Source organism: Monodelphis domestica, chromosome 2, assembly GCF_027887165.1.
Source record: "Monodelphis domestica isolate mMonDom1 chromosome 2, mMonDom1.pri, whole genome shotgun sequence".
In the NCBI taxonomy this organism is placed as follows: domain Eukaryota; kingdom Metazoa; phylum Chordata; class Mammalia; order Didelphimorphia; family Didelphidae; genus Monodelphis; species Monodelphis domestica.
Genome location: NC_077228.1, coordinates 201,068,993 through 201,092,434, shown reverse-complemented (window position 1 = coordinate 201,092,434; position 23,442 = coordinate 201,068,993). Strand labels below are relative to the sequence as shown.

The window sequence follows — 23,442 nt, the reverse complement described above, 5'->3', positions numbered from 1 at the left end:
GGATAGATATCCTGGGCCAACAAACTTCAACTGTATTTCTGACATCATTTCTGTAAATTGTGCTATATAAGGGGTTCACTTTTGAGACTCAAGGTTTTCGGTTGCTAACTGGAATCCAGCTTATTGTGAGACCAGGCCTCTCTCAATGAACCTATTTCTTTTTGACTTGGAGCCTTGGTTTTTGCTTTTTGTGTCTCAGCTGATAAATTTTCACCATGCCTGACAACCTTGCTTAAAAAACTCAGATAAGAAGGATTCCATTACTTTCTAAGGGAGTACATTCCAATCCAAGATAGCTTTAATTGTTAGGTTTTTCTTGTCATCTTGGCTAAATGTACTTATTTGCTACCACCTTTTGCTCCTAGGTTTGCCCTCTAGAATCAAGCAGAACAAGCCTACCCCGTCTTCCCATGAAGATAGCTATCATGTTCCACCCTAACTATCTGTTTCACTAATTTGGCCCCTAGGTATTTTTGTCATGACTGAATTTCTTCTCTGTGGGACACTTTTGTAATGTCACCCTTTTCCACAAGAGAAAGATTCAGAACATGAAAAGGACCAAATCTGGCTACATGTCTAGCTATTACATAAGCCCTATGATTCCCCTGGGATATGCTGTCCTTAACAGAAGTGTGTACCTTGCAATATATCACAGCTACTTCTCTAGGTAATTCTATGGATGCTATTAGGCAGGATGGGGTATATGGGGTGTTCAGGGAGGGGTAGTATTTCTGGTAAGGAGGGCTTGTTGTGCCCTTCTAGGGCAGCTCTCCAGCCTCTGACCCCCACCTGACACCCAGCTCTCACTTGTGGCTCCCAGTAGCTGCTAGCATGTGGCAGCGACCACACCCTGGACAACGGCTTCAACAGGCCGGCTAAACCTTGTGAGGGTAGCCATCGGGTCGTCGATCCCTGGTGAACCAAGGCTTTGCTCACCTAGCATGTAAAGACTGTTTTGGCAGAACAGGCGTAAGAAACCACTCTTTTGCCAATTTCAGTGCTGTCATTAGATCTTTTAATTCAGCACCTTGGGTGCTAGCATGACCAGGTAGTGAAGTATGCCATAGCATCCTGTCATTGGTCACTACTGCTGCACCTGTGACCCTTTGTCCTCTAAAGATGTATAAGGATCCATCAGTATATAAATCAATTTCTGGATCCCTAAGAGATGTATCTTTTAGGTCTTCCCTTGGTTTATGTATCATCTCTATTGTTTGGGTATAGTCATGCATTGGTTCTCTTCCCAAAGGCAAATCAGGTATCAGAGTTGCTGGGTTGAGAGGACATCTGTGAATGATCAGATGATCATTTCCTAGCAAAATGATTTCATACTGAGATAGCCTAGCAGATGTGAATGCATGCATACTCTGTGACCATAAAAGTTTTTCAATTTGGTGAGAAGAATATACATGTAGCTTATATTCCAGTACTGTGTCATTTGCTTTTTTCACCATGAGGGCAGCTGCGGCTATGTTCCTCAGGCAATATACCATTCCCTGTGCTACCTTATCTAGGATTGTGCTATATTATATAAGCTATAGGTCTCAAATTCAGTCCTAAGTATTGTGCTAGAACTCCAGAAGTTATACCCTGAGCTTCATGAATGTACAGATGAAATTCTTTGTCATAATTTGGTACTCCTAATGCTGGGGCTGTTAGAATTGCCTGTTTCAACTGTGATAAAGCATGGAGATGTTCTTTTGTTAATTGCAATGCTTCTTCCACCTCATTCTTTGTCAAGTCCATTAAGCATTTAGATATGTTGGAATACCCTATAACATATTGCTGAGAGAAATCTGCCTACACAATGTCTATAGACCACAGAGCTCGGGTCAGGTGGAGAGGATGAATAAATAGTTAAAAAAAAAACCCTAGGAAAACTGTGCACAAACACACCTAAAGTGGACAGATGTTCTTCATTTGACTCTATTCCACCTTAGAATCAGACCCAGAGGAGATTTGCATATTTCCCTGTTCGAAATTCTTTATGGACAACTGTTATGGCATGGATGGACCACTAAACCATCTTACATTTCCATGCTAGGAGGAGAATGCCAGCTCCACACCTATCTGGTAGAAATACAAGAGAGACTGGAAGAACTCAGGAATCCAGGATTATTAGTTCAGAGAGTACCACTAGATTTCTCACTGCACAATATCAAACCAAGTGATAAAGTATATGTGAAGAATTTTGTCAGAGATACATCTACTGAGCCTAGATGGTACAGTCTGCTAGAGATAGTTTTAACTACTCCTACATCCAATAAGTAATAGGCAAGGATCAGTGGTACCATGCCTCTCATGTTAAACATCATTATGCCCATGATGATAGCACAATAGAAAACCCAGAAGAAAATCCAGAAGATACTGCAGGAGAAATACCAGAATCTGAAGAAATTCCAAATGCCCTACAGATAAATGAATTTGCCTCTACAAATGAGAACAGTGAGAGTGGAGAAGAAATATAATAAAGCACTGCACAAATAAGTATACATATAATAATCTGAATCTCAAGAAATAGCTCCATGTAACATCACCAATCTCTGCTAGATCAACAATGAAATGTTAACTCAACAACTGAAAAAATTCTATCTCCAAACCTATATATATTTATATATAAGAAGTATAATTACAATAAATGGAAAAATATATTATATACACATATATATGAAGATGTACATTGTATGATACATGTACACATGAAGAAATCAACCTTACTTGCACATGAAAAGAAAAATCAATCATACACACGTGCACACAATAATCTTACACACATGCATGATCCTGTATGTTACAGTCATCAGAGAACATAGGACTTCATTCAAGGCGAGACAACAGACAAGTATGTATGCTGTATAGAGGAATTTCACTGGACCAATACAATTGCTTCAATCAACACCAAGGACAACAAAAGAACTTTAACAACAAGAACTGATTATAATGGGTCATGTAAGATTGATCGTCGCACACTTAACATCACATTTAGGGAATTGCATGCACATGCACATAATATTATATGAGAAGAAGGAAAAGATCAGCAGTCAAAATGAGAAGAGGATTCAAAAAGAAGAGGAGTAAGTATGCATCGACACTACACAATTAGTACATGAACACATATACACACTGACATGTATATTGTTGGTTGCATCATAGATAAGATCAACCTATATGAACTTTATGCTTTATAACTGAGCTTCTGCAAGACACATACAGGCAAGAAATGCAAGAATTCTTATCTGGATGAATTCTAAACAGGACTCATGTATATATGTAATATGTATTTGTACATATGTAATGTTTGTATAGAAAGAATACATGTACATATGTAAAATACTAATGGTCTAACATACTAACACATAACATAGGAAAAATAATATATTAATCATTAACAGACAGGGAAAAATTAGATAAGAAAGTTTGAAATAGAGATAGACTAGGGACAGATTAATATCATATTTTATGGTATGATTTTTTAAAAGAAAAATTATTAATTAGTATACATATTAGAAAGGTTCATAGGGGCAGCTGGGTAGTGTATTTTAATTTAAAATCCAAGATTTTTGATCTTTTGTTTGAGATTGTATTTTTATAAAAATCTAAGATTTTGATTTTGTTTGAGAAAAGATCTTCAAGGAAGAAGCTTGCTAACTCCTAAATCCAGAAAATGAACTGTTGCAGAAAGATACCAAAAAACCCACACTACATCAAGAAGATAAAGAATGAACTTTGGATATAGTTGATTGAACTGAAGTTTGATTGAACATCTATTGTAAATGTCCACATTTATGCCAAAAGGGACTTCCCCTAATTTGGCTTTCTGTCAATGCGCCTAGCAAAACATTGGCTTTGCTTTCTTTCTTTTCTATTCCTCCCTCACTACTCTAATTTCCTCTTAGAAAATTGAATATTGTATGCATGTGTAGTTAGAAGTGCATTTAGGACTACAAGATGATTATGTTAAATGATCAATGGGGAGACTAGTCTCCCAATGATCATGGGGGGGGGGGGCGGGGTATTGTGAATCTTAAAAATTCTCAGACTCTACTTCAGAACACTTGGTTAAGACCATTCCCCACTTTAAACAATGAAGGTACTTGATCAGGAATGTGGGAACTCTACTTCACCTATACTTAACCATGCCTTAGGGGAAGATAAAATTGTAAACTCTTTGCTGAACAATGAAAAATACTTAACCCATACTTATAGTAAGGAAAAAGCTCTTAAGCTGGGCCCATTTTTAGATCTAATACAAAAGGGTGCTAAGTACCTATAAAGGTCAGGCAACTTGTAAACTTACAAGGGGTAAAGAGGTGAGAACTTACTCAGAGATTTTAGTCTACTCAGGTGTGAATTACTCAAAAGTTTAGCCTATTCAGGTGTGAATTAAGAATGGTCTGTTCTTTGAAAAACGTCTACTGTGATTGGTAGATGTGAGAACTTAGGGGTGATATAGGAGAAAATTCTCTTTAAAAGGAGATGAGAAACTGAGAGCAAGGGACTCTCTCAGAGAACTCTCTCTGAAGATTGAGCTGGCCAAAGCTGAACTGGTGTCTCTCTGAACACTAGAATCTTGTTTGGAACAAATCTTGTGGTGAGTGGATTAACGACTGACTGATCTCTCTTAGGGCTTGGGCCGAGGCTGGCTTAGGCTGGCCTGGGCTGACCTAGCCCTTTTCTCATCGTTTTCTCTTACTCTCTCTCTTTCATTAAATTTCTTAATTTGTATTAATTAAAATCTCCATAAAACCCAGCTCTTGGGTGTATTTCATATTTGGGAATTTTTCCCTGGTGACCACTTTATATTTTGATTTAAAACAAGACACTGTCTTGAAACCATATTTCTGTGGTCACAATTTAAGCCAACCACTATTTTAAATGTTACAGTAGCTCAGTGGATTGAGAGCCAAGCCTAGAGACAGGAGATCCTAAGTTCAAATCTGGCCTCAGACACTTTCCAGCTGTGTGACCCTGGGCAAGTCACTTAACCCCCATTGCCTACCCCTTACCACTCTTCTGCCTTGGAACCAACACACAGTATTGATTCCAAGATGAAAGGTAAAGGTTTAAAAAAAAAGAAAGTTTCATAGAATTTCATAGTTATAGATTTGTAATTTTTCATTGGGATAAGAAAACTTTAGATTATTACAGAGAGTGTTACACTGTTGAAATATTATTATGTTGAACATACCCATGTATTTAAAATACTTTCCTACCTCCCATTTTCCTATAATCCTAATCTTAGACATAGAATTAGTCAGAGTAGGAGTTATTTAAGATAGGTTAAGGTTTCTTAATTTGGGGGGAGGAGGAATATTTAGAGGAGTATATTATGTATCATGGACAGAATAGAATTTATAACTAAAAAGGTAAGTACTGAACTGTGGTACAGATATCAGATTGAATCTGTACTGCAAATAAGGGGGGAGTTGTGGATGAGATACTGATTGCATTTCAAGGGCTTGTTGGAAAAAAACATCATGCAGGAAGATGATGGAATTCTGCTACCAGCAGGGGATGGACTAGAATCTCTATCTAAAAAAAAACACCAGCTGAGACAGGGTTCTTTTCTCTTTTGAACAAGAAGAGAGAGGAACATCCTGCTGAGCTCAATTTATCGTAGTCCCTCAGTTATATGAAAAAATCAGATTAGTCATCAATTCCTCATTAGTGGATAGAGACATTTCCCTTTGGGGAACAGAAGAGACTATTCACCAGAAGACATATTCTCTATCTGTAATTTCTCTAGATCAGGAAAATCCAACAGCCTGACTCTACATCTCTCCAGGGACTTATGTCCCCAAACCTGAGCCATCAACCCCTCAGGAGAAATTTAGGATTAACAGTAGTTAAGGACACCTATTTTTCCCTCTACCCTAAACTCCACATTCCTGTATACTCCAAAGAACAAACAGACCTCATTATTTAGAAGAGACTGATCATCTTTTTTCATCTAATGTGCTAGGGGAATCAAGATAATCTCTATTAAGGGAAGAAACCAGAAACCAGAAACTGATAAGGGGATTTTCTCTTTACCTCTCAGTTCTGGACTTTGGTCAAAACTTCTTCCCTTTCCTTGTGTAGTCCTACCTATGAGAGGAAGTAGTGCTTTCTTTTATCTTTCCCCTCTCTTACTCAGACCTTTCTAACTTTGGTTCCTGACCCCTCTAGTACACTATTATAAAGATTAAAATTCAACTGTTATGATTTAAATTTTGGGAAACTGAGGCAGGTATAAATTAGTTTCTCTCTGCAAGGAGTATTATTTTTATGAGGTTTATTAAAGGTCAAGGGTTAAAGAAAATACAAGCAAGAGAAGCATGTGCTAGGTGGGCCATGAGGCCCACCCAAATTTTACTCACATCATGAGACGCGTCTGTTTGCCAGAGGAGACAGGAAGAGAAGAGCGCTAATAGCCTTTACAGCCAGGTTAAATACCCCATCTCGCTCTCGGCCCAGGAGAGGTTACAAGGCATTCTAGGAAGTGAGCAAGGACTCCTGGGGATTGAAGTCCTGGATTCAAGTCTCCATTTTTTACACTATCCATACTCTATACCAGCATTGGTGAAAGTTTTAAAGTTGTGCCCAGACTGCAATTTCAGGCTGCTTACAAGCCCCTCTCATTATCCCAAAGAGCAGAGGGAGAAAGTGCTCACTTTGGACAGCTGGACAGAAGGGCAGGGAATGAAAAAAAAATCCTCCAATTCTGGAAAGGGGGAGAACAGAGCAGCTACCTGAGTGCCAGTTCTGCCAATACTTCACCAATGCTGCTCTAAGCCATTGAAAATCTTCTCTCCTCAAATCTAGGGTGCATGTCACACCATTTTCAGTTCTTTTCTTCTGTATCTCAGAATGCTAAGAGGGAGAGGTCACTCACTCCTCCCTGAGTTAGTCATCATTTTCATTCCAACAATTAGTTCCAAAGTATTAGTTCCTGAGGATTTCCCCTGTTAGAGAAAAGGATAGTTGCTGAGCCTTGGAGAAAATAAACACATTTCTAGAGACAGAGGAAAGTCTTGGGTTCAAATCTTATCTCAGACACCTCCTAGTTGGGTGACTTTGAGCAAGTGACTTAACCCCCATTGCCTAGGTCTTACCTCTCTTCTGCCTTTGAATCAATATACAGTATTTATTCTAAGATGGAAGGTAAGAGTTAAAAAAAGAGACAGAGAACATTTTTTCTCATAGAAAGAGGGATTGTAATAAGAAATTGGGGAAAAAATTTTTCAGTTTTGAAATCATAAATAATCATAAGGAAATTCAAGTGTGTATATTTGACAACAGATATGCATACTATTTAGGGAGTGTTCTAGTACTGGAATCCTTGGGTCCAAAATTATGATTGGTTTGGAAACATTTCTTGTATGCATCCCCATCGAACTTCAAACACTTGCTCCCAGCTACTGTTTCTCTATGTTTTGAAAAATGAAATGATCATAAATCAAGAAATTATTAGATATTCTTCTTTTAGACAATTGTTTTTAACATTCTTGCCCTTTACCTTTCCATATAAATTTTGTGACAGCACAAATCTGAGAGGAGTAGCTAACAGTAGATGACAGTCAGGATCCAAAGGATTTAAGTCTTTCAAATTTGTGAGGTCACAAAGAGTTAGATATGACTGAACAACAATAATGAAGTTGTGTATTAGTTCAACTAGATTTTCATTGACTGATTTGGGTTTTCTAAAGATATAATCATGCCATATGCAAATAAGGAGATATTTTAGCTTCTTTAATATCTGTGAGTATGTTAATTTTTTTATGTTGACAACTAAAACACAGTTTAAAGCAGGGCTATTTGCTTTCATTATTTCTATTTGATGACCTGTGAAGACTTAGCAATAAATAATCTTTAATACCATAACTTGTATTTTTAATACTTTTTTAAAAAGCCAATATTAGGACAGGTCTTTCTCTTCTCATATTTTTAGCATATTTACAATAATATAAGTGAGGACTCTATTTTATCAAAGACTCTCTGAATCTCAGTATATAATTATGCCACCTTTATTTTTTTCTCTTGTTGCTATTATTTATAAGATTTATTTCCTGCTATTAGAATATCTTTGCATTCTAATTATGAAATATATTTAGTTATCAAGGATAATTTTTATTTATCATTTAATCAATTTGCTAGTATTTAATTTTTTTTCACTGCTATTTATGGATATAATGGCCTTGAATTTTCTTCCTTGGTTTAATCTTTGCCTGGTTTAACAATCAAAATCCTATCTTCCTCATAAAAGGAGTATTTTCTCCTTTATGATTAGGAAGAGCCTATATGAAATAAGAGATTTTATTCTTTAACAGTTTTGAATAATTAACTTGATAGCCCATCTGAGCCCAGTTCTTTTTTTCTAGCTATGATTTTTTTTATGAACGATAAGATTTCTCTTGGAAATGACCAAATAAAAATTAAAAAAAAAAAAGACTTCTCTAAGGTCTTGATGGTTCTATTTAGCTTATTTACTTCTTGATTTGTTGATTATGATATTTTATAGTTTTAAACACAATCATCCATCTGTTAAGTTTTTTAAATTGTAATGGGGCAGTTGGGTAGCTCAGTGGATTGAGAGTCAGATCTAGAGATGGGAGATTCTAGGTTCAAATCTGGCTTCAGACACTTCCCAGCAGTGTGACCCTGGGCAAGTCACTTAACCCCCATTGCCTAAGCCTTACTGAACTGCTCTTCTGCCTTAGAACCAATACACAGTATTGATTCTAATGTGGAAGGTAAGGGTTTAAAAAAATTGTAATGATAAGTGTAGGTGTATAGTTGCCCTTAGAATATATTTTTTGTTGTTCAGTTGTACCTAACCCTTTGAGATCCCATTTGAGGTTTTCCTGGCAAAGAAACAGTGTTTAAATACTTATTGTTTCATACCACACTTCAAATTAACCTTGTCTATACGTCTTTTATCTTAAGTGAATAAAGTATGAACCACATTAAAAAAAATATTCTAAGGGTCCTTCTCCAGCTCATTTTATAGATGAAGAAACTGAGGCACATAGGGTGACATGACTTGCTAAGGGTCAATAACTAGTAAGTTTCTGAGGCCAGATTTGAATTCTTCCAGACTCCAGACCTGAGAGTCTATCCACTGCCTCACCTAGTTGTCCTTCCTGGTGAATATACACAACATATATAGATATTCTTTGTTCTGCTTACAATCCAGTTATGTAAGGAGACTTGGTGAGCTACTTTTGGCCATAAGTGATTTTGGCGGCCAGTGTTGTATTGACTTCTGACTGGCTAAGGCCTTGGAGGAACCAATGACTGAGGAAGTACTGAACTGAAACAGATCAAATACAAAAGATTAATACTGTCTAACTACCTTGATCTCCTTTTCTATCCTGGTGGTATGTGAGGCAAGAACTACTATAAACTACTGGGAGGGGTAGAGGAAGAAACTGACCTTCTCCCACCTAGCCACAATATGTCTGTGAACACAAATGTCTTTCGTGCTTATGTTTTCTTCGTCTTGGGTGAAAGAGTATTTTTAGAGGGGAGTGCCCAGACAATCAGTGAGACTGGAAAAATCATCAAAGCTAATAGCAGTCCCACTGGCAACCAGAACCACTAGTAATAGCAACCAAGATCAATGAGAAAACTCAGTAGCAATCCAGTTACCCAATTAACTAACCCAGCAGTGGACTGACCCATCAACTGAGACCAGCAATGAGACAGATAGCCTCAATTACAGTCATCTTAACTATGGAAGAAATACAGAAATCACACACTTGATCTAAGATGATACACAAATTTCCCTGACCATCCAGAATGGTTGAGACCTTTACCTTGTTTCTTGAAATTACTTATGGTTGTTCACAACTCAACTGAAAGCATTTGGTTAAAACATTTCATAGACAATGATCAGTTTTTAAAAGTTAAAACATTTTACAACCAATCTGAACCACCTACTAATACATCATTGATTTATTTCACCTCCATAGTTGTTCCACTTATCATGCCTTGCCTAATCTTGTCAACTATTTTCTCCTCTCCCTTTAGTCTAACCACTTCAACTTCCACTCCTGAGTCTACCTTTATAGTCTTAAATATTGGTACATCCTCTTTAATTGTTCTTGATCTTGTTTCTCTTATGGCCTGAAAGATAATCTGAACTTGAAGATTTCTCTCCTTCACATTTTTTTTAGTTTCTTCCAAATCATATCAAGTTTTTTTACTCTTCAAATTCAATGTCTAACTTACTTTGCTAGATCAAACCCATCCAAGGTACTGAAATGATTTCTTCCTTATATTCAATTTAAATTATGAACTCATTAATCATCAATGTTTACCTGTACATAAATGGAATTAATGCCTGAAGATGAGCCATACCCAGCTGGAATGAAGTTTGGTCAAAGTTGCATGAAATTCCTGGAAGAAAATAGCTATCCTGCATTTGTCCTGTTTGCATTTATTTCCAGGTACGTAGGTGGCAAGGTGGATAGAATGTCAGACCTGAATTCAGTAAGATTCATCTTCCTGAATTCTGTCAACTTGAAATCTGGAGACCCTAATCCTGCCTCTGTCCCCAGAGATGTCTCAGACTCACCAGTTTCAGATAGAATAGACCTTAAAGTACTTGATAATCCCAGTTTAGGTGGGGCTAGCACATCTCAGCAAATACTAAGTATCCTTTCAGTCTTGGAAGTTCCCACCATAGTATCAGATCCTTCCCAAGAAGACCAACCCCTGGGCTGGGACTATCTTTTTAGTATCTATTGTAAGTAGACCACTCCCTGATACCCCAGCCTCTGGCTATGGTTTCTTTTCCAAACATGTTTTGCATCCTATCAGTGTAGTTGTACATTTCCTTGTAGTCATGGTAATGTCAATCAATCATACTTCCCTGTCCTTGGTTCCCCATTTGATATATGTTCCTTAAATTCAATTGTTCTTTGGAGAATCATCTAGCATGGTGATCCTCTCAGAGCTACTGTTGCCCGAGTGCCAGAGCCTTTGGTTCTGTGTAGTTTTTAAGCACTTGACTCTGTGTAGTGGCCAAATATTGAACAGTATCTTTTCCCTGATTCAATACTTGTTCACTACTTTAGTAGTTCTGTGTTGTTCCCAGGTTAACAATTCAAATTTTACTATACTTAGATATATACTAAGTATATGACCCTGGATTTCCCCAGCTACCAAATGAGCTGGAGAAGGAAATGGAAAACTACTTCAATATTTTTGCTAAGAAACCCAGTGGGGGCAACAAAGTGATTCAATGGATAGAGAGCCAGGCCTGAAGATGGGAGGTGCTGGGTTCAAATCATTAGCCTCAGATACTTCCTAGCTGTGTGACCTTGGGCAAGACACAACCCCCATTACTAGCCTTCTATCTTAGACCTAATATTTAGTATCAATTCAATAAAAAAAAGTTTTTAAAACCCCTGCCTCCCATCTTAGAATCAATACTATGTATTGGCATTAGGAATTGGACAGGTTCTGATGAATATGAAGGAAGGCAATATTAAATAGAATCTTGTAAGTACCAAATGGTGTGTGTGTGTGTGTGTGTGTGTGTGTGTGTGTGTGTGTGTGTGTGTGTGTGTGAGGTGGGGAGAGATTAAGTGTAAACACTGGGATTTAGGGGGTAAAGTAAGAGAGGCACCTGTTTTATATAGTCTGGGCTGGTTCTTTGAAGGAATAAGAGATCCTTTCTTGCCAGAGGTTTAAAAGGTTTAGTTCATGAAGAATTGGTGATAGATACTTTAGTAAGGAAGGTTTTTCTAACCTCTCATGGCTGATTACTATCATAAATGCAAAAACAAAGGGAAGTAGCCACTTTACTTGACTTAGAATCTTTTTAATCTTAAAAGTTATATCCTTTATACCAGAAAAGTTATTTTTTCTTAATTTTATGGTTCAATTGCCTTATTGTTTTTATATTTGTTTTATTGTGTCTTTTTTTACAAAACCCTTATCTTCTGTCTTAGTATCAATTCTAAGACAGAACAGCAAGGGCTAGGCAATTGGGGTTAAGTGACTTGCCCAAGGTCACATAGGAAGTATCTAAGATCAAATTTGAACCCAGGACTTCTCATCTCTGGGTATGGCTCTCAGTCCATTTGAGTCACCTAATTGCCCCTGCCTTATTGTATTTCAATCCCAAGCCTGAATCACTGGACTGGCTTGAAGGGGACTGGGTAAAAGAAGTCTGGTCCTTTTCAAAAGACTGGATTTTAGGATTGGCTATCCATAAACTGTGACAACAGCACCCTGTGAATAATTTGCAGGGAATGAAAATTTCTTTAACTGAGAAGATAATGTAGAGAGTGTGACAAAGAGTAGCTTGATAAGACAAAGTAAGCTCTTTAATGAGGTGTGAATTCTCCTGGCTTTGGTTTATTTCTCTTTCCTTTTAGCACACTGTTAAGAATGATCAATTGATTCTCATTTAGTTCATGCATTTGGGCTATAAGGCTGTGACCTTTAAAATAAAGGACTAGAGGGCTGAATCTCAGAGAGGAGGGACTACACAGTGTTGGTTTGGGGTATCTAGAGAAGAAGGATGGTCAGTTAACATTGTAGCTTATCAAAAGAAGATGAGCAGAACTGGGGCTCAGGAGAGAAAAGTGAAAGGGGCAACATCTCACCAGAGTCCATCATAGTTAAAGAGTTTCCTGAGTTTCTTCTGGGGAAATAATTTCAAGACAAAGGGAGCTGAAATGTCTGACGAAGGTAGGTTTTCCTGGACTCCCTTGACATTTCTGACAATTTTGAAGAGAAGGCCACCAGCGAACAAAAGGGAAAACAGCAATAACCATTTGAGGTGCATCCATTGCCTCAGGGATCTCCAACTGCTGAAAGAAAGAAACATTTTACCTTACAAATTCATCCTCTACTCCTCAGAGAACTTGGACAAAGTGTCTAATTGCACTGGATCTGATCAATGTGAATAACAGACTCAACCTCTATCCTTGGGGAATTTATGGTCTAAGTCAGATATATGAACAAACATATTTGGGCACAGCAGAATATCACCTTCCATCTGTCTGGAAAATGTGAATATCTAGTATCTGCAGTGAGAAGCCTTGGGTATAATTGAAGTTAGGGATATTATCATTAGCTCTAAGGTTTTTTTGATCTTTTATACTAGTGGTATCAAACTCAAATGAAAATGGGGCCATCAAACCATACATAAGCATCCCTGGAGGGCCACTAGTAACCTAATTTAAAAAATAATTTTATTGTATTTCTATGTATTTTGTTAAATATTTTCCAATTACATAAAAAACTCCAATCCTTACTTTCTGTCTTAGAGTCAATACTATCTATTCTAAGGCAGAAGAGTGGTAAGGGCTAGGCAATTAGGGTTAAGTGATTTGACCAGGGTCATATAGCTTGGAAGTGTCTCTGATAGACAGAGGATCCTAGTGGATTACCCCAGGGATCTTGTCCTTGGCTTTCTGTTGAATTAAATACATTTATCAGTGACTTGGATGAGGCTTATCAAATGTGTATGTGTCATTAAGTTAGAGACAAAGCTAACATGCTTGAGACATATTGAATAATCTGGAAATATTTGACCTGCAGAAGAAAAAGTTTGGAGAGAACAAGAAAACTGTCTTCAGAAATTTAAAGAACTGTTCCATGGACAAGGGAATAAGTTTGTTTTTTGTTCAGTCTTGTATAATTTTGCCATTCCATTGGAGGTTTTCTTGGCAAAGATCTTGGAGTGGCTTGCCATTCCCTTCTTCAGCTAATTTATTTTTTTTACAGATGAGGTGACTTAGGTAAACAGGACTAAGTGACTTGTGGGGGGGGGGGTCACACAGCTGGTGAGTGTCTGTGTTCAAATTTGAGCTCAGGTCCTCCAGACCTGACTGCAGGTCTGGTGCCACCTAGCTCCCCTTACTTTGCCCTGTTGGCTCCAAGGCAGGACTAAGAAAAATGGGTGACTGTTGTAGAGAGGCAGATTCAGAACTATAGAAGGAAAATTTTTCTAACAATCAGAACAAGTCTAAATTAGAGTGAGTTCCCTGGGAGATGCTAGGTCCTTCCCTGGAGGTCTTTTAACAAAGACTGGAAGACCCCTAGCTGGATGTGGGAGAAGGAATTATTCAAATAATGGTTTTGGAAGAGATCAACTGAGATTGCATTGGAACTTATGTTACATTGCAAACCCTTAAAACATTATGTAAATGCTATCATTATATTATTACATAGCCCTGGCTATCTTTTCAACTCATATTCTGTGCAAGAATTTGATTCATTTCAAAAAAAGTATCTTCAGCCTAGGTAAAATATTTCATTGAATCTTCAGGAGAGACCTAGAGGAGGCAGTTAGGGAAGAGACAATTATAATGGATAACCATTAACAGATAATAGACGAGGAAACAGATCCTGGCACCTGGAGGCATGAGTGGATTCTAAGAGAAATTCCCCAGTTCAGTGATCTCAAGGGAGCATTCCAAGTTAAATACGAGCATGGACTTAAGTGCCCAAAAACATTACGGACAAAAGGCAAACTTCCAAAGGGGCTGGAACCTTTCCAAAAGGATAGTTCTTTGGAAAGGTGGGAGAGGTGGGGAGAAGAGAGGGTAAGATTGATAAAACCGGATAGATGTTGGACTTTCCTCCCTCCAGGTCTGGTTTTGGGTCCCCGTGGTTCCCAAAGGGTAACATTTGCCTACTCCAGAGAAAATTAACTGGAGCCAATGAATGTTTTCTACATCATCGTCCACATCTCATTAACCAAGGAAGTGGAGGAGCATAATTGTAAAAGAACTGGGAATCGGGCAGGGCACTTACTTGGGACCCGGTCCCTACGTATCTATTCGCGGTTTGATCTTCATCAAACTACTTCCTCCTCCCTTGACCTGCTCTCTTCCCTGGAAAATGAAGGGTCGAACTAGTTGATTTCTAAATCCTTGAGTTCTTACAAAAGGCAGCCACTTCCCCATGCAGTCCACGTTTCCTCTAGCACCTTTCTCCAATCCCTCTCCTCCATGCTCTATGCCGCCCGCGTTCCCACTCACCCAGAACAATTCATCTGGAATCCAGCAGACAAACGGAACCTGGGCCACCTCTCGGTTCCAACACTTCTGTATCTCTGCTACTCAGCTCAGGCTCCACCCGCCTAAATCCCGCCCCTCAAAACACCTGCGATATTGGACTCCTCGGTCTTCAGAAACTTTCCTTCGGTCCCACCTCCCCCACCCCCACCACCCCCACTCCCGGTTCCGGAATGAGTGCATTCCTCCTCTCCTAGCCCAGGATGGGGACTCTTGGGCCACTCGGAAGTTCAGAGGAGGAAGTGAGAATGCTCGTAGGCAGATTCTCCTGGTAGACGACTGTCTTCTGGAACACTGGGTGGATGTGGGAGACTTCACTTCAAAACGAGATCTGATGCCCTTCTCGCATTGGCACCCAGTGAGGTCTGAGTATACACGGGAGGTTGGCCAAGAAAGTAGAATGATAGACGTTTACTGATGGATACTTTATGTCCTTGGAGTGAAATGAGCAAGGCATGGCCGCTTTGGGAGAACTGAAGTCCAGCTAACCTCATTCTCCGGCTCCCGTGGCCTGTGGCTTTTGTCACAGCTTTTCACCCGTCCCTCTCTGACTAGACTTGACCTCAGACTGGCCAATGGGACTGAGCAAGTTGTGGGGATGCCCCAAGCAGATGGGCCTCCTCTTCCCCCATGGTCAGCTTTCCTTTAGTGTGAAGAGCACAAGGCTGAGAGTCTGGAGACCCAGCGTCCAGCTCCTCCTCTGCTGCTCTCTCTAATAGACCACGTGACTATGCAAGTTGTTTGACCTGTTTTTTCCCCAGTTTCTTCATGGGCTAAATCTGCCTACATCACTCAGGTGGCTTCAGAGATAGAATAATAGGGGGTGAAAGTGCTTTGCAAAATTAAAATCCCATAAAATGAAAAGTATGTTAATAGTCTTAGCTCTCATTGTTCTTTGTAGCCAGAACAGTACAAAGAACCTACATCACTCAGCCCTACTTTTTCAGAGTATGGAGACTAGATAAGGCAATGTTTATCAAATTTGCTGATGTCCTGAACATTGAATCCCTCCCAGATTTCCCCCTGGAGAATTCTTTAAATACAGCTCACCTATGTTTCTGCCCGTATCGGTAAAAGGGTCTCTAGATGATGAATAAGCACTTAAGAATCAACTATAAAGTAATTGGAATAGTTAAAAAATATAGCTAATATAATAAAATAATAGTAGTACTGAAATTAATTTATTTAATTTTTTGTCATGCTAATGACACTATTAAAGAATTAATTTCTAGAACTAAAATATTAGCAAAATTCATAATGAAGAAAAAATGGTCAAGAATACCACCGATAATGATGAAAAAAGTGGCAACAAAGAAAGCCTAGTAGTACCAGATCCCAAGTTATCTTAAAAAGTAGCAATTGTTAAAAAATAATTTTGGTTCTCATTAAAAGATAGAGAGTTCAGATCAGTGAATCAGATTAGGTATGTAACATATAGACCACAAGCTAACACAGTAGTCTAGTATTCAATAAGCCCAAGCACTATTGTTACTGGGATAAGGACTCCCTATTTGAAAAAACCTTCTGACGAAACTGAAAAATGGCCTGCCAGAATATTAACCTCTGACAGAAATGAGAAAAAGAGCAAAATTTCAACTATATGCCAAGATACACAGAAAATTACAGAATAAAAGTAACATCATAACCAAATTAGAGGACCAAGGAAATAATTATCTTCCAGATCCATGGATAGGGACAATGACTAAAGTAATAGAAAGCATTAGAGAAGATAAAAAATGTTGATAAATGAAATTTTAAGAATTTTTTTTTAAACCCTTACCTTCCGTCTTGGAGTCAATACTGTGTATTGGCTCCAAGGCAGAAGAGTGGTAAGGGCTAGGCAATGGGGGTCAAGTGACTTGCCCAGGGTCACACAGCTAGGAAGTGGCTGAGGCCAGATTTGAACCTAGGACCTCCCGTCTCTAGGACTGGCTCTTAATCCACTGAGCTACCCAGCTGCCCCCAATTTTAAGAATTTTTACACAAAAACTAAGAACTAAGTGAAATTAAACAAAACTAAGTAGCTAAAATTAAAAGAGAAGTAACTGGAAAAATCTTTGCAGCAATTCCTTTTTTTTTAGTTAAAAAAAATCTTTTCCCACAATTACATGATTCATGTTATTGCAATTTCACTGGGTTATACATGCATTATCACTCAAAATCCATTTCCATATTATTCATTTTTGTAATAGAGTGATCTTTTAAAATCAAAACTGCAAATTTCTTGATAAGAGTTTCTTATCCAATATATATAAAGAATTAATTTAAATTAAGAAGAAGAAGAAATAGCCCCTTTTGGGCAAAAGACATGAACAAGAACTTTTCAAAGGAAGAAATCTAAGCTATCAGCTATCATGTGAAAAAACATGCTAACATTTAGAAAAATGCCAACTAAGGCAGTTATGAAATTTTTTCTTATAAGAGTGGCAAAAATAACCAAAGAGATCTAGTACATCATTAGTGGAGCTGTGAATTAGTCCGGCCATTCTGAAAGGCAATTTGAAACTATATCCCCAAAGTTTCTAAATTATAGATTCCTTCTGACCTAAATATACCATTTATAGGTTCATAGTGCAGAGATCAAAGAAAGAAGAAAAGGATGAACATGTACAAAACTATTTATCACAGTTCTTTTTTGTGGTTGCCCTAAAAGAAGGAAAGTATGAGTTACTTATTTGTGAATGACTAAGCAAATTTTGTATATGAATGCAATGGAATAGCATTGTGTTATAAGAAATGACAAAGTGGATAGTTTCAGAGGAAATGGGGAAGAAAGTCAAGAGAGCAGAACAATTTACACAATGACATTATAGGGAAAAAAACTTGAAAAACTTTAAAAGTCTAATAAATGACAATGATAAACAATGAATCTGGTGGCTGAAGATTAATCCCACCATCCAGCTGGTAGATGGATATAAAATCTAGAAGGACACACACATTTTTAGACATGATCAATATGGAATTTGTTTTGCTAAATTATGCATATTTGCTGTGAGGTTTTGTTTTCATTTTAGTTGTTATTTGGGATGGGAGTGAGTCATGAAAGAAAGATGAGTGATTTTAAAAGATTTTGTTATTTTTTAAAATTATTTTCCCAATGTGGTAAGAGAGCATAAGAGAAAATAAATGCATATTAATTTGAAAAAATAATTAGAAAGGAAAATAAAAAAAGAATTACCCGAGGCAGGCATTAAAGGAAGCCATGGATCCTAAGAGGTATAGGTGAGATTGAAATGCATGAGGCACAAGCCAAGGCAAAGGCAGAATCAGGAAACAGAAAATCTTATGTACAAGGCAGTTTGGCTGAACTGTAGAGTGTATGAAGGATAGAGATATGCAAGAAAACTGAAATAAAATTGTGAAAAGCTTTAAAAACCATATACTTGAATTTGTATTTTATTCTAGAGGCAAGAGGGAGCCATTAGATCTTCCTGAGCAGAGCAATAACATGATCAGACTTGTACTTGAAGAATTTCAACTTGACAGATATATTGGAAGATATATCAGAGACAGACAGGATAATCAACTTGTAGGCTACTAAAAGCATACAAGAATAGATTCCAAAGAAGACTTAACTATGAAACCCTAAATAATGATTGAGTCAAAGAAAAAAAATCATGGAAACAACTACTCATTTGAGAAAGAAAAATGATAATAATTAAACAATATCCCCAAATATTGGGATACAACTAGAACAGTCCTCAGGAGGAAAAGTATATTTTTTAAATAATCCAAAAAAAGGTGACGAAGGTCTCAACTAAAGTAGTTGTCATATAAGCATAGAAAAGGGGTTGAATTGAGGTATTTTGTGGAGATATAATTGACAAGATTTGGCAACTAATTGTGAAGAGCAGGAAAGAGTGAGAAAACAAGGATGAGTCTAAAGTTGTTAGTATGGAAGGCTACCTACACTACCAAAAGGGGAGACCTTCGAAAGCAAGATAACGAATTCCTGTTTTAGACATGTTGAGTTTGAGATGACTATGGAATATCCATCCTGCATATGTTGTCTTCCCTAATTTGAGTGTGAGTTTCTTGAGAGCAGAGATGGTCTTCTATTTCTATTCCTATCCCTAGCACCTATTGTGTAGTGGGTACTCAATAAATTTTTAAAAATTCATTCATTCAACCAGTTAGAGCTGTCCACTGGGAAGCTGGTAATTCAGAACTGGAGTTCAAGAAAGGTACTGGAGGAGGATCTAAGCATGTGGAAGTTACCTACCTATAGTTGAACTCCATGACTGGAGTGTCATCCCTTCTCATTTCTGCCTCTTGGATTACTCAACTGCCTTCAAGGACTGTCTCCTATAACACCTCCTAAGCAAAGCTTTTCCAAATCTGTCATCTATTTAGTTTTCTACTCACCCTACTGAAATATCTTTGTATTTATTTTGCAATATGGGGCAGCCTAGTGGTACAGTTGGTAGAGTGTTAGTTATGGAATTAGGAAGACTCATCTTCCTAAATTCAAATCTGGCCCCAGACACTTACTAGCTATGTGATCTTGAGCAAGTCCCTTAAATATGTTTTCCTCAGTTACTTCATTTGAAAAATGAACTAAAGGATTGTGAAAATTGGATTTGGCTCTCCCCGATTGTAACTTTGAAGGTTCTTAGCTCTTCTCTGATTGTGAAGATTTAAATTGTAACTCATGTCTATTTTTAGATTTTAATCTCCATAAGTGTAAGCATCCTACTTAAAAGTTAAGTATGAAGATCTGCCCATTTAGATCTAATCACCAAAAGTGCAAATATCCCATTTAATCATGAAGTAGGAGGTCTGTGGCCCACATGTGTGATAGTGGGTAATGAATCAGAATCGACTAACTGCCTTCTGGGCAGTCCTAGAGCAGAGCGTTGGCTGTGATTGGTAGATGTGGAATTAGGGGAAGTGACACAAGAGAAAATGCTTTTAAAAGAGAGGGTGCTACACAGAGTTTGGGGATTTTCTTGGAGCAGAGTTCAACTTGAACTTCTGCTTCTGCTGGAGTTCAATTCTTCAGGCTTTCGAGTTGAGGCTGGTGAAGAGGGGCAGAAGAATCTGCTGACTGGACTGACACTTGGTGAATGAAAAGCTGACTCTTAACTGCTGGATTTTCTGAAGAGACTTCCTGGGTTCTTGGCTTTGCTGAGGCTGGCTGAAACTAATTCTCCCTACCCAGAGGGGCAAGGAGTAAATTACTTAGTACTCAGGCTAGATATCTTACCTTATCTCTAATTTCTTGCTTCACTCTTTCTACATTTTGTAAATAAATTGTAAATAAAATCTCTTTGGAATTAATTAAATTCCTGTTGACCAGACTCTTAAATAATCAAGTCCAACCCTTTAAAAATGAACTCTTTCCCTCCCTTACAGAATAAACTGGCAAACTACTACAATGCCTTTGCCAAGAAAACCCCAAATTAGGGTCACAAAGAGCTGGACATGATTGAACAACAATAATTGCATATATTTTGTATTTACTTGTCTTTAGATGTGTTACTTCCCCCAATAGAATGTATATACCTTGAGGGTAAGGACTACATCAATTTTTTCTTTGCATCTTGAATATTTAATACAATGTCTTACATATTAAAAAAAAAAAACCAACCACCTAGATTCACACTTTAATTGGAGTATGAAACTCCAAGTAATTCTCTGTACCTGTACAAATCAGTATCCATCTCACAATTTATAAACAAAAGCAATATAACCAAGATTAGAATGGAAACAGCAAACTGGGAGAAAAATTTCTAACAAGTTTCTTTGATAAAGGTCTCATTTCTCAAATCTATAGAGAACCAAATCAAATTTGTAAGAATACAAGCCATTCCCCAATTGACAAATGACCATTATACAAACAAGCAATTTTCAAATGAAGAAATCAAAGCTATCAATAATCATGGAAAAATGTTCTAAATCACTCTTAGAGAAATGCAAATTAAAACAACTCTAAGGTACCACCTGACACCTATTAGATTGATCAAATTTGCAGGAAAGGAAAGTGATAAATGTTGGAAGGGTGTTGCAAAATTGGGACATTAATGCATTGTTGGTTGAGCTGTGAACTCATCTAACCATTCTGGAGGGCAATTTGGAACTGTAAAACAAAGGGCTGTAAAATAATGCATGCCCTTTGTTCTAGTAATACCACTACTAGGTCTGTATCCTGAAAAGACAGAAAAAAGGCCAGAAGATAGGACCTATTTGTAAAGAAATATTTATAGCAGTTCTTTTTGTGGTGGCAATGAATTGGAAATTGAAGAGATGTCTACCAATTGAGGAATATCAGTTAGGTGGCTGAATAAACTGTGGTATATGATGGTGATGGAATACTATTGTGCTATAAGAAATGATGAACAAGATGATTTCAGGAAGAGCTGGAAAGACCTACATGAAGTGATGTAGAGTGAAATAAGCAGAACCAGGAGAACATTATACACTGTAACAGCAATATTGTGGAATGATCAAATGTGATAGATTTAGTTACTCTCAGCAATACAATCATGGAGGACAATTCTGAGGGATTTATGACAAAGAATGCTTTCCACCTCCAGAGAAAGAACTGTTGGAAAATGCAGATCAAAGCATACTATTTCCAATTTGGTTGGTTTTTATTTTATTTTGGTTTTATATGATTATTCTTTTACAAAAATGAAAAGTATAGAAACGTGTTTTGCATGAAAATACATGTATAACCCAAATCAAATTGCTTACCATCTCTGGGAAGAGGGAGAGAGACAATTTGCATCATATAACTTCAGAAAACACATAGGAAATTGTTATTACATGTAAATTATTACAGGTGAAATAAAATATCTTTACAGTAAAAGAAAGAAAACTCCTTTGTAATTGTGTTCATATAGTTGCTGGGTTTATTTTGTTAAGTAAACTCCTAGGTTTCCTATTTCATTTTGTATAAAGTAATTTTAAATAAAATTTCCTTTTCTATCTCTTTCTATTGAACTTTGTTAGTGGTAAATAGAAATGCTGATGATTTATATGGGTTTATTTTGTATCCTGCAACTTTGCTAAAGTTGCTCATTATTTTATTCTATTAATTTTTTTGGTTGATTTCTGGTTTTCTCTATTTATGGTATCATATTCTCAAAAAAATGATAGTTTTGTTTCCTCATTGACTATTCTAAATCCTTCCATTTCTTTTGCCGATCTTATTGCTAAAGCTAGTGTTTCTAATATAATATTAAATTGTGGTGATAATGGGCATCCTTGTTTCACCCCTAATCTTATTGGGAAGGATGTTAATTTATCCTCATTACAGATAATACTTGCTGATGGTTTCGGATAGATGCCTCTTATCACTTTAAGGAAAGCTCCAATGTTTTCTAATGTTTTTGTAAAGAATGAGTGATATATTTTGTCAAAGGCTTTTTCTGCTTCTATTTAAAAAATCATATGATTTTTGCTGGTTTTGTTATTATATGGTCAATTATGCTGATAGCTTTCCTAATATTGAACCATCCCTGCTTTCCTGATATAAATCTCACTTGGTCATAGTGTATGATCCTTGTGATACAATACAATACTTTTTGCAAGTATTTTATTTAAAAGTTTTGCATTGATATTCATCAGGGAGATTGGTCTATAGGCTGGTTTGTTTTTTCCCCTCTCTGCTTTTGCTCTTCCTGGTTTAGGTATCAGTATCATATTTAATAAAAGGAATTTTGAGGAATTCTTTCTTCCTCTATTTTTCCAAAAAGATAAGTAATAATGGCATTAATTGTCCTTTGAATGTTTGTTAGAATTCACATGTGAATCCATTTGGATTTGGGTCCTTTTCTTAGAGAATTCTTTGATGATCTGTTCAATTTATTTTTCTGTGATTGGGTTAAGTATTTTATTACATTTATTTATTTATTTATTTTTTGTTAAGGGCAGTGAGTTTGCCCTTGAGATAATTTAGGTTCAGGCATCTTGGCTGAACCCTCTTGGAGTCAGGCTGATTCCTTCCTCTTTTACTCTCCAAAACCTTACCTTCTAGAGCCTCTAATCTTCCTACCCGACACAAGCCAGGCAGGAGAAATCCTACACCCTTTCCTTCTCCCTTCTTAAATTTCTTTCCACTATATTAATTAAATCACCATAAATTTCCAGACTGACTTGGGTAAATTTTTTTTTGTTCTTTGGGATATCCATGGTGACCAATAATTAATGTAGTTCAGGTCACAATGCTAAAATTATCCTTTATGGTTGTGAAGTTTTTGTGCCCTCTTATATGGTTAATTTTTGTGAAAGTGCCATGTACTCTTCTGGAAAAAGTACATTTCTTTCTATTCCCATTCAGTTTTCTTTAGAAATCTATCATATCTATCTTTTCTACAGTTTTGTTGATCTTAACTTCTTTCTTATTTATTTTTTGGTTGGATTTATCTACTTCTGAGAGGGGAAAGCTGAGATTTTCCACTGGTAAAGTTTTTCTGTC

At 37.1% G+C, this 23,442-nt stretch overlaps 1 protein-coding gene across 3 annotated transcripts in view; it reads right to left on the bottom strand.

Annotated features, from left to right (window-relative positions):
- B4GALNT2 (beta-1,4-N-acetyl-galactosaminyltransferase 2) overlaps positions 1 to 15,139 on the bottom strand; it is a 63,735-nt gene extending 48,596 nt beyond the window's left edge. Inside the window, exons 1-3 of one of the 3 annotated variants that reach the window (XM_007482378.3) lie at positions 14,985 to 15,139; positions 14,758 to 14,837; positions 12,600 to 12,806 (exon numbers count right to left, since the gene is read on the bottom strand). In XM_007482378.3, the coding sequence (XP_007482440.1) occupies positions 12,600 to 12,781 (182 nt within the window). In that variant the 5' untranslated portion in view covers positions 12,782 to 12,806; positions 14,758 to 14,837; positions 14,985 to 15,139. The remainder of the gene's footprint in view (positions 1 to 12,599; positions 12,807 to 14,757; positions 14,838 to 14,984) is intronic. The other 2 variants (XM_016430537.2, XM_007482377.3) reach the window with 2 other exon arrangements.
- Between the last annotated feature and the right edge of the window lie 8,303 nt (positions 15,140 to 23,442).